At 39.4% G+C, this 12,752-nt stretch overlaps 1 protein-coding gene across 1 annotated transcript; it reads left to right on the top strand.

Annotated features, from left to right (window-relative positions):
• Window positions 1-583: 583 nt before the first annotated feature.
• On the top strand, window positions 584-11,811 carry SMCO2 (single-pass membrane protein with coiled-coil domains 2; the record flags this gene model as incomplete). Its single annotated transcript, XM_082665297.1, is given in 6 exon segments — window positions 584-711; window positions 2,556-2,670; window positions 9,283-9,419; window positions 10,839-10,842; window positions 11,615-11,639; window positions 11,642-11,811. Coding segments are annotated over 6 exon segments (579 nt in total).
• Between the last annotated feature and the right edge of the window lie 941 nt (window positions 11,812-12,752).

The raw sequence follows: 12,752 nt of genomic DNA on the forward strand, positions 1-12,752 counted from the left end.
TAGTTAGTTGAGTGCACAAAGGAAAAGGTTTCTTTCTGTTTAAGGCTGGGTACCACCTCTGATCTCTGCTAGTTACTACAAGTTATGTTTCGCATGGACCCTTTATTATGGCTTTTCATATGAGCTTCCTAGAACTTGTCTCACCCTTTTCTACCTTCTTTCCTATTTCCTTTTACTATTATTTTTCTCACTACAGTACTTAAATACTCTTAACAATTCAATTCTCTGCTCTGCAGCTAACACTTGCCTATCAGACTGAAATGAAGGTGCCTCTTCTCACACACAGCTGCCAGTAATATATATTGGTTGAACCTTTAGGAAAGTAATTTGGGAATATATTTCTAAATCCTTAAAAATCAGTATATCATATTACCAGGAGTTCCACTTCTAGGGAAGTATTCTAAGTAAGTAATACACTGAATGCACTGAAATGCACTGAAAATTCCTAAACAAATATATTCATTACTATATTGTTTACAGCAGTGAGAAATTAGAAATAATTGTCAACGATAGGAAAAGAGTAAAACAAACATCAATTTACAAATAGAAAGAAATATACCATTGCCCCTGCAGTGCTGAAGAAATGGCTCTCACGAAGCTAAGTGTCAAGATGCTTCTGCAGATGAAGCCAGCTGGGAAGGAGCAAGAATTGACAGAGAAAAACAATGGCTTTCTCCAAAACATCGATGTGGCTGAAGGTGCAATGCAGAAGTAAGTCAGGGCTGAGCTCCCAGGGGCAGTTTCTGGGGTCCTGTCTGGAGACTTCCTCAGCCTGGTAGGACCGCATGACGAGATTTCCAGGTTCAGGGTTGGGGTTGACATTCTTCTCTATAATGCTTCTAATTTTGATCTCACGAATATCTAGTGTGGTAGGTCCTGTGAGATAGTCAAGGGACCTATGGTCATAAGTTAGGCAGGTATCAGTTGAGTAGGAATGGTCAAGATGCTCATCTCAATTTGTGAAAAAATGTTGATTGTTTTGTTCCTTCATCATCTTCACCTGCTAAAGATATAAACCATTTAATATGGTTTCTAGAGTAGAGGAAGCACACATTCATATAAATATTTGTTAAGTATTTATGCATTTGTTAATACATGATAAAAATGTATACTAATACAAACCAATGGTTAACAACCTTTTTAAATTGGAAGAACTTTTCTAAAGGAAAAGATTTTCCAGAACCCCTCATATGTCAAAAAAGCTACTATGATATCAAGGATGTTTTTAAATCCATTTATAATTTATTAATAACAGTAGCATATACATTTGGAAACATTCAGCAGTATTTATTGAATCTATAGAAATCTATACACTTTCCAGGACCACTTTCTATCAGGGTAGGTATAGAATGTCCCCCAACTCAGGGTTCAAGACCCACAGATAGGAAACCACTGCCTTAGGCCTCCATCACAAGTGTATTGCAATTCATTTAAAAGTATACTTGAGTGTGTGAGTGTGTGTGTGCACATCTATACACATATATGCAGCCCAGCAAAATAACAATAGTCCAATAGGGGATGGGCAAGGGATTATCATAGCAAAGGAAGTACAAATGAGTTTTATACGTACGGGCAAAGATGCTCAACCTTACTCATAAAAAGAGATTAAAACTATAGTGAGATACCAGTTTAAACATACGAGATTGGCGAAGATCAAAAACTTTTCTAACACATGGTTTTAGAAAAGGAGTTGGAAAACAGGCAGTCTCATCATTTTTGCTGAAAGTGTAAATGGATTTAACCTCTTCAAAGCATAATTTGGTAAAATCTATCAAAAATTTAAAATATACGTATCTATTGACCCAGCAATTCTATTTTTAGGGTTATCCAATGGAGACTCTTGTACATATACACACAGATATGTAGGGATATTCACTGCAGCATTGTTTGCAGTAGCATTTGATTAGAAACAGTGTACATAAACATTAATAAAGAACTGATCAGCAAATTATGATGGAATACCATATAACAATTTTTAAAAAGAGGCAGCTCTATAGGTACTAATATGAAATGGACTCCAGGATAATATCCTCTCATTTGTATTTAAAAAGGCACGTATATATTTATATAAACATAGCTGCTTATTTATGCATAGAATCTCTGTGGAAGAATAAAGAAGAAACTAGTAAATGTTGGGAGGAGGACGTCTTGGGTCTAGAAATCATGATGGTAGCACAGACTTACTCCTTTCCTTTGAAGCATATGACACTTTTTTAACTCTACTTTTTAAAGAAGCATATTTATTTATTATTTGTTTATTTTACACACGCATTTGCATATACACACAAAGAGCTGCAATGGCTTCAGAATTCAGAATCTCACTTTGAATCATTTATTGATTCAGTCAACAAATATTTATCCAGCCTCTCTATTCCTATCTCATGTAATGCACTACACTAGACATTATTCACACAGAATGAAATCAGTACAAGCGTACCAGGTGCTCTTTGGGGCCGGAAAGATCCAGTGTTCCCCCTCTAGAGTAGTTTAGGGCAGGCCTAAGCTATAGACCGAAGACATAAGAACAGTATCTTTTTCAGTTGTGTGCCTTACAGTTTGCTAAGGGAATTTACCAAAATGGACCACATCTTGGACAGATCAGATGATGAGGACATTTTCTCTGAAAACTCTCAAACTGACTTCCTTCATGATTTGGAGACTAAAAAATGGGTAAGGGACAGACTTAAATGTCACAGTAGGTGAAGAGAGGAATTTCATATTTCATATCTCAAAGCAGCAAGGATATCATCACAAGGTTTCCTCATAATAGGTGTGAGATGTTCAGGGCTTAAAATCAAGATGGAGGCATTCTCTCCTCTGAAGCCTGCTGTTATTACACAAGGGACTTACTAGTATTCCCATACAAAGAATTGTGCATTACCTTATTTTTGTCCTTGGGATTTGTGAAATAACTGTGACATTTTTTACCTCAGAGCAAATTACTGTATGTAGAATTGCCCCCTGGATTGCAGATTGTCTTCCAATAGATGCATTAGAGAGATCCATTTACTCATTTTTAAATGAAGTATGGCTGAGTTAAAATATTATATTAATTTCAGATGTACAGTATAGTGATTTAGTATTTTTACAGATTATACTGCATTAAAAGTTATTATAAGATATTGGCTATAATTCCCTGTGCTATACAATATATCCTTGTTGCTTATCTATTTTATACATAGTAGTTTGTATCTCTTGATCCCTTACCCCTAATTTGTACCTCCCCCTTTTAGTTAATCTCTAGTTTGTTTTCTACATCTGTGAGTCCCTTTTTGTTTTGCTATATACATTTGTTTGTATTGTTTATTAAATTCCACATGTGATATCATACAGTATTTGCCTTTCTCTCTCTGGCTTATTTCACTAAACATAATATTCTGTAGATCCATTCATGTTGCTTTAGATGGCAGAGTTTCATTCTTTTTACAGCTGAGTAGTACTCCATTGTGTGTGTGTATATATATATATATATATATATATATATGTATATATACACACAACATCTTCTTTATCCATTCATGCTGATGGACACTTAGGTTGCTTCCATATCTTAGCTATTATAAATAGTGCTGCTATGAATATTGAGGTGCATGTATCTTTTTGAATTAGTGTTTTCATTTTTTCTGGATATATACCCAGGAGTGGAATTGCTGGATTGTATGATAGTTCTATTTTTAGTTTTTTGAGGAACCTTCATGCTGTTTTTCATAGTGGCTGCACTAATTTACATTCTTACCAACTATGTACAAGGGTTCCCTTTTCTCCATATCCTCACCAACATTTGTTATTTGTAGACTTTTTGATAATAGCCATTCTGACAGTTGTGAGGTGATATCTCATTGTTGTTTTGATTTGCATTTCTCTAATAATTTAGCAATGTTGTGTATCTTTTCATGTTCCTATTGGCCATCTGTATGTCTTCTTTGGAAAATGTCTATTCAGGTCTTATGCCCATTTTTGGATTGGGTTGTTTGTTTGTTTTGATATTGAGTTGCTTATATATTTTGGATATTAATCCTTTATCGATCATATCATTTGCAAATATTTTCTTCCATTCCATAGGTTGTCTTTTCGTTTTGTTGATGATTTCCTTTCCTGTGCAAAAACTTTAAAGTTTAATTAGGTCCCATTTGTTTATTTTTGCTTTTATTTCTTCTGCCTTAGGAGACATATCCAAAAAAAAATATTGCTACAATTTATGTCAAAGAGTGTTCTGCCTATGTTCTCTTTTATGGTTTCCATTCCTACATTTAGGTCTTTAAACTATTTTGAATTTATTTTTGTATATGGTGTGAGGGAGTGTTCTAATATCATTGCTTTACATGTAGCTGTCCAATTTTCCCAGCACCACTTACTGAAGAGACTGTTTTTTCTCCATTGTATATTCCTGCCTCCTTTGTCATAGATTAATTGACCATAGATGTGTGGGTTTATTTCTGGGTTCTCTATTCTGTTCCATTGATCTGTGTGTCTGTTTTTGTGCCAGTACCATGCTGTTTTGATTACTGTAGCTTTGTAGTACAGTCTGAAATCTGGGAGGGTGATACCTCCAGCTTTGTTCTTTTTTTCTCAGGATTGCTCTGGCAATTCAGGTTCCTTTGTGGTTCCATATAAATTTTAGGATTATTTGTTTTTGTTATGTGGAAAATGTCCTGGGTATTTTAAATAATAGAGATTGCATTAAATCTGTAGATTGCTTTGAGTAGTATGACCATTTTAAAAATATTAATTCTTCCAATCCAAGAACATGGAATATCTTTCCATTTCCTTATATCATCTTCAATTTCTTTCATTAATTTTTTTATAGTGTGCAGAGTATAGGTCTTTCACCTTCTTGGCTAAGTTTATTCCTAGGTGTTTTATTCTTCTTGATGCCGTTTAAAATGGGATGTTTTTACTTTCACAAAAAATATGGAACATTTCACGAATTTGAATGTCACCCTTGTGCAGGGGCCATGCTAATCCTTATATTGTTCCAATTTTTGTATACATGCTGCTGAAGTGAGCACCCATTTACTCTTAATTCAGTCTGAACCTCTCTCAGTCTGAAATTCAATCACCCAGCTGACATGGAATGGAGAAATTTAGACAAAATGCCTGAGATTGTCCTGGAGAGGGTTTACGCTTTCATTTAGTTGAAAGCAAATGCATGGCCAAGACCCCTTTTATTATTGATGAGCAGATGTCCCCATAGATTCCCCAGGCTATTGGCTATAGAGGAAGGTGATTTCAACCATCAGAAAAACATACAGAAATGATGGAGTGGGTATTTCCTCTTCCTAGGCTTATCCAGCCCCCTATGGAAGCTCAGGATTCATCTCTTTGTCTACTTCTCTTTTGAATACATTTTGGGTACGAGGATGGCTAACTCTACAATCCATAGAAGGAAAGGTCCTCAAAGAATATCCCAAACTGGACTTTACCTTCAAGGACTCTGCAGTAAGGAAAAAGGAAACAAGAGAAATAGAAGGGGGCTTCCCTGGTGGCGCAGTGGTTGGGAGTCCGCCTGCCGATGCATGGGACACGGGCTCATGCCCCGGTCCGGGAGGATCCCACATGCCGCGGAGCGGCTGGGCCCATGAGCCATGGCCACTGAGCCTGCGCGTCAGGAGCCGGTGCTCCGCAATGGGAGAGGCCGCAGCTGTGAGAGGCCCGCGTACCTCAAAAAAGGGAAAAGAAAAAAAAAAAAGAAATAGAAGGGGATAGAAGGTGTGAAGGAATGGAGTTAGACGTGTGGAGTATAGATAATAATAAGACAAAAAGTGGAAAGAGACAGACAAACAGATACTTGTTATAAAAAAAAAATAATAGGAACTGAATTAGAAGAGTAGTCTTAGGATGGGAAAAGAAAATAGGGAAATTGAGGTGATCGTAGGGATGATCTTAGAGAACACATGAATTGAAGGTGTAACTCTATAAATAGTGTCATCTGATTCTTTGCAGGGGTCTTGTCCCTGGACTCCAGGTAAGGGCTGCTACCATTAGACCTACTTTTCCAGGACAACTTCCTTGTACTTGTGGTTCAGTGAACCCTGCTGAATCCTGTTAGTCAGTGAATGGTGATATCATCACTTGTTGGCCTAGGACAGAATAAGTCTAATTAGATAATAAAATTATTCACTCTGGAAGAGTTTATCAAATAGTCCACACTCTCAGGGTATAAGGCATTGTTATAGACTATTTCTTACAAACTTCAAATCAGGGCATAACGGTTTAACAAAATATTTTTTAAAATTTATGATTGTATTTCCTCATGTCTGTTTGTATGGAAAATTCTACAATTACATACAAATAAATCATAGGCAATCACATAATTAACAAATAATTATTAAAAAATTTGGCTATCTGCTAACAAAAGGACAAATATATGACTTCTTGAGGAAGACACCTTATTCTCTTATTCTCTGAAAACAAACCAGGAGGTCTCTACTTTGCATAATCTTATCTTCGTCTTTTATAAGAGAAAGATTTAAAGGACAGGTCCAGAAAATGGACAAAGAATTAAGAGGAGTAAAGAAAAAATTGTTGGGTTAATTAACAAAATAGGCTTTTTAACCAGACTGCCAAAGCTGCCATGTCTACCCATCAAAGCCCCCTAAAATACTTAGAAATGAATACTTTGCTCTGGTTTCACATTGCTAATCCCTGGCACTGCTACATACAGTGTCGATTTTGGATGCCAGGTCAGTGAACAGACTTTCCTATTTCCTGCTTTTGTTTGCATCTCTCACAAGCAGAATGTATTTGCCTGTTTCTGAAGCCTATGTATTCTAAAAGCACTTACTGAGGATCCCCTAGGTGCTAGGATACATATATATAAAATCCTTTCCCCTCAGTGAGCTCACACGCTACGAGGGACTCAGACGAGACCGTGACTGTGTAAGATCCATCCTAGAAGTAGCAGATGAGCTATGAAGTACACAGGAGGGAGGGCTGTACAGGGAGAAGACTGGGGATGTGACAACTGAGGTTTGAAGGATGAGCTGGATGGAAGAAAAGCGTTTCAGAAAGAAGGAACAGCACATGCAAAGATAATGAAGCCAAAGAGAAACTGTGTTGTGAGAGAGGAAGGGTGCAGGAAAAGGCATGACAGGCAGGCAGGACACTGAGGTAGGGATAGAGCAGGATGCAGACGGGAAGCCAGGACATCAACAGGAGTCAAGAACTGAGGAGGACTCAAAGTAGGGGCCTGTCTGGGATGCCATGAGCAGTGATGCTGGGGGGATGGGAAAAAAGTACACCAATTAAAATGACAGGTATTATTAGTGGATATGCACAAAGTGGATATAACGTAGGTAATGAAGAGGGAAAAGAATGTCTCCCGTGGCAATTCAAGAACTTCTTTCAGGTTTCTGGCAGAGGCATCTGGATGGATAGGGAGACCATTTGCAAGGGTGGGGAACCCGAACAAGGTAGAGGGGAAATATGACGAGTTCCATTTTTTACTTTCTGAGTTTGTGGTGCCTAGGAAACATCCAAATGGAGACATGTGAGCTCTTCAAAGAGCTGCATGTAAATGGAAAAGAATGCCCTTAGACTGTGTATTTCGTGCAAGTACACGTTTAGTCTGTTATTTAAAAAACACACATTTCTTTATGTGTTCGGTCCTGCAGATTTTAAAAACTCTTTTTGTTTCTACTTCCTGCCTTTTGACTCTTTTGCAGTATATTAACCATTACCATGAAATGACCGATAAAGATAAGAAATATCACCATCAATTACTGGACATAGAACTCTAGAGATGATCTGGCCCAATTTTCTTACTGCAGGCCAGGAAGCTGAGCTTTACAGTGGTTAGGTGACTTGTTCAACATCCACAGCAGTAGGACAGGACTTAGACCTCTGGTCCTCTGATTTCCAGTGTGATGTCTTTCTCTACATCACAGCGTGTCTGCTGCTTTTGAATATACTGGTCAAAGATATGGTGGAAAGAAATTGAAATGATGGATGCTTTTTATTCATGAAGAGGTAGCTAAGAGATAGTGCAGTCACGTAATACTTGGAAAATCTAGCCTTGGTTTCTTCATCTGTAAATGTGATAATAAACCTACATCACTGGTGAGGTGACACTGGGTTGTGAGAGTGCCAACGGTAGGGACTAGGTATTCTTTAACCTGAACCCAAGTCCTAAATACAATTCCATGGTTTTGGAATGAGAAAACCTAGTTCAAGTTCTAGTCCATATACTTACCAGCCATGTCGATTGGTTTCCTGTGGCAGCTATGGCAAATTAGCCTTGGTGGTTTAAAACCACACACACACACACAGGGTTTCCCTGGTGGCGCAGTGGTTGAGAGTCCGCCTGCTGATGCAGGGGACGCGGGTTCGTGCCCCGGTCCGGGAAGATCCCACATGCCGCAGAGCGGCTGGGCCCGTGAGCCATAGCTGCTGAGCCTGCGCGTCCGGAGCCTGTGCTCCTCAACGGGAGAGGCCACAACAGTGAGAGGCCCGCGTACCGCAAAAAAAAAACAAAAAACCACACACACACACAAATGTATTCTCTCATAGTTCTGGAGGCCAGAATTCCAAAATCAAGGGGTCAGCGAGCCCACGCTCCCTCTGAAGGCTCCTGGGGAGAATCTTTCCTTGCCTCTTCCAGGTTTTGCTGGCTCCAGACATTCCTTAGTTTGTAGCTGCATAAACTCCAGTCTGCCTCCGTCTTCACAAGAGTTTCTCTGTGTTGTTTCCTCTTGTTTCTCATTAGGACACTTGTCATTGGATTTAGGACCCACCCAGGTAATCCAAGATAATCTCATCTCAAGTTTATTAACTTAATTACCTCAGCAAAAACCCCTCCCTTTTTCTTTTTTCTTTTTTCCAAATAATGTCACATTGTCAGGGCCTAGTATTAGGACATGGACATATCATTTTGGGGTCATCACTTAACTCACTACACCATATGACCTTGACCAAATCACCAAATAGGAATGGCCCAGGGGATTTCAGTACCTACCTTTATCCACCTCAGGGCTATCACGAGAATTAAAAGAAATGATGTACATGAAGGCAATTTGTAGAGGTATGTGAATGTTATTCCTATTGACTTGGTCAGTGATGTACACAGATATTTCAATAAGAAACTGATCTGTTCTCTCTACTCTCCATGTCCCTGCCCCAGCCTTCCTCTGTCACAGAGCAGGAGGGCATGTCAGCCTACCTCACAGATGCATCAGAAGACTCCAGCCTCAGAGGGGGCTATGTGCTTGCCCCCAGAGAAGGGGGGCCACCACCTCTTGTGATAACCCTTTTGTTCTGCTTTGCTTTCTTCATGATCTTTATCAGGATATGTTGGAGCTGGAGGCTGGGCATGACCGGGACCTGCAGAGTGAACAAGCTGAGCAAGAAAGAGATCACGTTCAACAAGAAGATCCCCAGGCATCCACATCTTTGCAGTTTTCAAAGGAGAACATCCCTGAATAGTAAGCCCTGGAGCGTGCAAGAAGGAACATTTAAGAATGTTTTGTAGTGCTTCCCTGGTGGCGCAGTGGTTGAGAGTCCACCTGCCGATGCAGGGGACACGGGTTCGTGCCCCGGTCCGGGAAGATCCCACATGCCACGGAGCGGCTGGGACCGTGAGCCATGGCTGCTGAGCCTGCACATCCGGAGCCTGTGCTCCATGACGGGAGAGGCCACAACAGTGAGAGGCCTGCGTACCGCAAAAAAGAAAAAAATCAAGTGATTCAGTAGTATCAAGAAATAGATCTGAATCCATCCATACCTGAAGTGTTCATTGAAAGAAAGGGCAAACTAGAAGGACACATTCTAAACCAAAAGAGAAACAAACCAAAGAAAAACAAAATAAAAGAAAAAACCAAAAATTAAAATAAAATAGAAAGAATGAATAAATCAAAGGAGGAAAGGTAAGAAAGAAAAAAGAAAACTTAGCTGATTATATTAAAGTGATGGGATTATAGTTTTTTCATTTCTCTGTTTTCCAAGTTATCTGTAATTTAGAAAAAAACGATTTTTCTCTTTTAAAAATTAATGTTAGGACTTCCCTGGTGGTCCAGTGGCTAAGACTCTGTACTCCCAATGCAGGGGGCCTGGGTTTGATCCCTGGTCGGGGAACTAGATCCCGCATGCGGCAACTAAGACCTGGCACAGCCAAATAAAAAATTTTTTTTTAGAATTAATGTTAAAATGTGTTTCTTTGAGAATGTTCCAGCTTAGCATTTCTGAAGATGATTAATTTTGGGATTTAGGAAGACAGTATTTATTTACTAGATATGTTTTGGTAGTGAGTCATTTTTCTTTTCATAAGAAAGAACAAATCTAGATTTAGTGCTCCCTGAGGACAGAACATCTCTGCTTCACCTTGGCAGCCATCACAGTCTCTTCATAATAGAGTATTTTAGGAACATTGGCTCTTTAATAAATGTGTGAAGTAGAAGCAATGATTTGTGTAACTGCCAAGAGATAGCCAGTGGCAATAATGCCAAGAAACTTGGCTCAGGTTCATGGAATCCACTGAGTTGGGTCACAACATAGATCCATGGCTAGCTTTAACTGTGCTCTAGATTTGCTCTTTGAAACCTGTTATAGAAGGTAATTATCTCCAAGCAACTGGATTATCTGTGACATTTCTTTTGTTCTTTGTGTTCTTCTGGATTTTCCAGATCTTCTACCCCAATCATGTATTGCATTTATAATTAGAAAATAATAATGCAAGGACTTCAAAGCAAATAAATAAAATACAAAAAGGGCATGTCTGGTGCTGGGATAAAACTGTTGATAGAGAGAGCTGAATTCCACTTGTCACATGGTATTTTGTACCCTGAGGAAAATCTAACTGCCTGCGCCTTTATTTCCTCCCAAATAGGCATCCTATACCTCCCAAGTGAGGTAGAGATGGCAATAACTGCTAGAGTGTGAGAAGAGTATTTCAAAGGAAAGAGCCTCACAGTAACCCAGGGATTCATTGTTTCATGGCTTTAGAATCTTAGAATTCCAGTGCCAGCCCTAGGATGGACTTAGGTCCATCTACTCCAAGTTCCTTCTTTTGCAGATGTCAACAGAGTTTAAGAGAAATTCAGTTACTTGCTTGAATTTATAGAGCTACATGGGTGGAGGAACCAGGAGTCACATCAGTGCGGTTTTCTTCTGAACGTTCTTTTTTTTTTTTTTTTAACATCTTTATTGGGGTATAATTGCTTTACAATGGTGTGTTAGTTTCTGCTTTATAACAAAGTGAATCAGTTATACGTATACATATGTTCCCATATCTCTTCCCTCTTGCGTCTCCCTCCCTCCCACCGTCCCTATCCCACCCCTCTAGGCATTCTTTTATTTATTTGTTTGTTTGTTTACTTATCTATCAATTGATTGATGTATAGCTGATATATAATATTATATTAGTTTCAGATGTACAATATAGTAATTCAATACTTTTATAGATTATACTGCGTTAAAATTTATTACAAAATAATGGCTATATTTCCCTGTAATATACAATATATCCTTGTTGCTTATTCATTTTATACATAATAGTTTGTGTCTCTTAACCTCTATCCCTATCTTGCCCTTCCCCCCTTCCCTCTCCCCACTGGTAACCACTAATTTGTTCTCTATATCCTTCAGAATGTTCTTAACACAGATGTTTTTCTTTCCTTCTAAGAAATGTGCACTGAGGATTTTCATCATGTTTATGTCCTCACCTTCACCGGACTTTCGTGTTACATACTATTTTTTGATGCTACGTTTATTTTTGAAAAGGTGCTCCCTACAATGCTTGGGTGCCGCAGAATGTGGGAACTGCGGGAGATTATTGCCCCTTTCTTGAATTTGGAAGTGGAAGACTTGTTACTCTCCTAAAGATACTGTTACCCTACTGACTTTCTTCCTAATAAAATTCTGGCTGTTCTTATATTACAGTCGTAAACTTATTTTTTAAAAAACACTATAGGGTGTTTTGCAAAGGACATTGTAGTTATGTGGAAATTGGTTGATAACAGAAAAAATGAAAACAATTTATCTTTATCCTCATGACTCACAATGACATCTTGAATCTTTGCATGCATTTTTTTAAAAAAATTATTTATTTTATTTATTTATTTTTGGCTGCGTTGGGTCTTTGCTGCCGCGCGCAGGCTTTCTCCAGTTGTGTCGACGGGCTTCTCATTGTGGTGGCTTCTCTTATTGTGGAGCACGGGCTCTAGGCGTGCAGGCTTCAGTAGTTGTGGTGCATGGGCTCAGTAGCTGTGGCTTGCGGGCCCCAGAGTGCAGGCTCAGTAGTTGTAGCGCCCGGGCTTAGCCGCTCTGCAGCATGTGGGATCCTCCCGGATCAGGACTCGAACCCGTGCCCCCTGCACTGGCAGGCGGACTCCCAACCGCTGCGCCACCAGGGAAATCCCTGCATGCATTTTTAAAAACATTTCCTTCAAACCACTAGCCTCTCTTCTCCCCCACCCCCAAGGACACTGAGACTATCAGACATTAGCTTTCATGGGTGGTTATTTCCCCCATTTTGACCTCTGATGTCTCAGAAAAGAAAGCACAAAATTCCTCCCCATTTTTAATTCAGTCAAATTGGGTCCATATATATATATATATATATATATATTTTTTTTTTTTTTTTTTTTTTTTTTTTGCGGTACGCGGCCCTCTCACTGTTGTGGCCTCTCCCGTTGCGGAGCACAGGCTCCGGATGCGCAGGCTCAGCGGCCACGGCTCACGGGCCCAGCCGCTCCGCGGCATGTGGGATCTTCCCGGACCGGGGCACGAGCCCATGTCCCCTGCATCGGCAGGCGGACTCC

The sequence above is a fragment of the Grampus griseus genome (assembly GCF_964374135.1).
Source record: "Grampus griseus genome assembly, chromosome: 11".
Classification (NCBI taxonomy): Eukaryota; Metazoa; Chordata; class Mammalia; order Artiodactyla; family Delphinidae; genus Grampus; species Grampus griseus.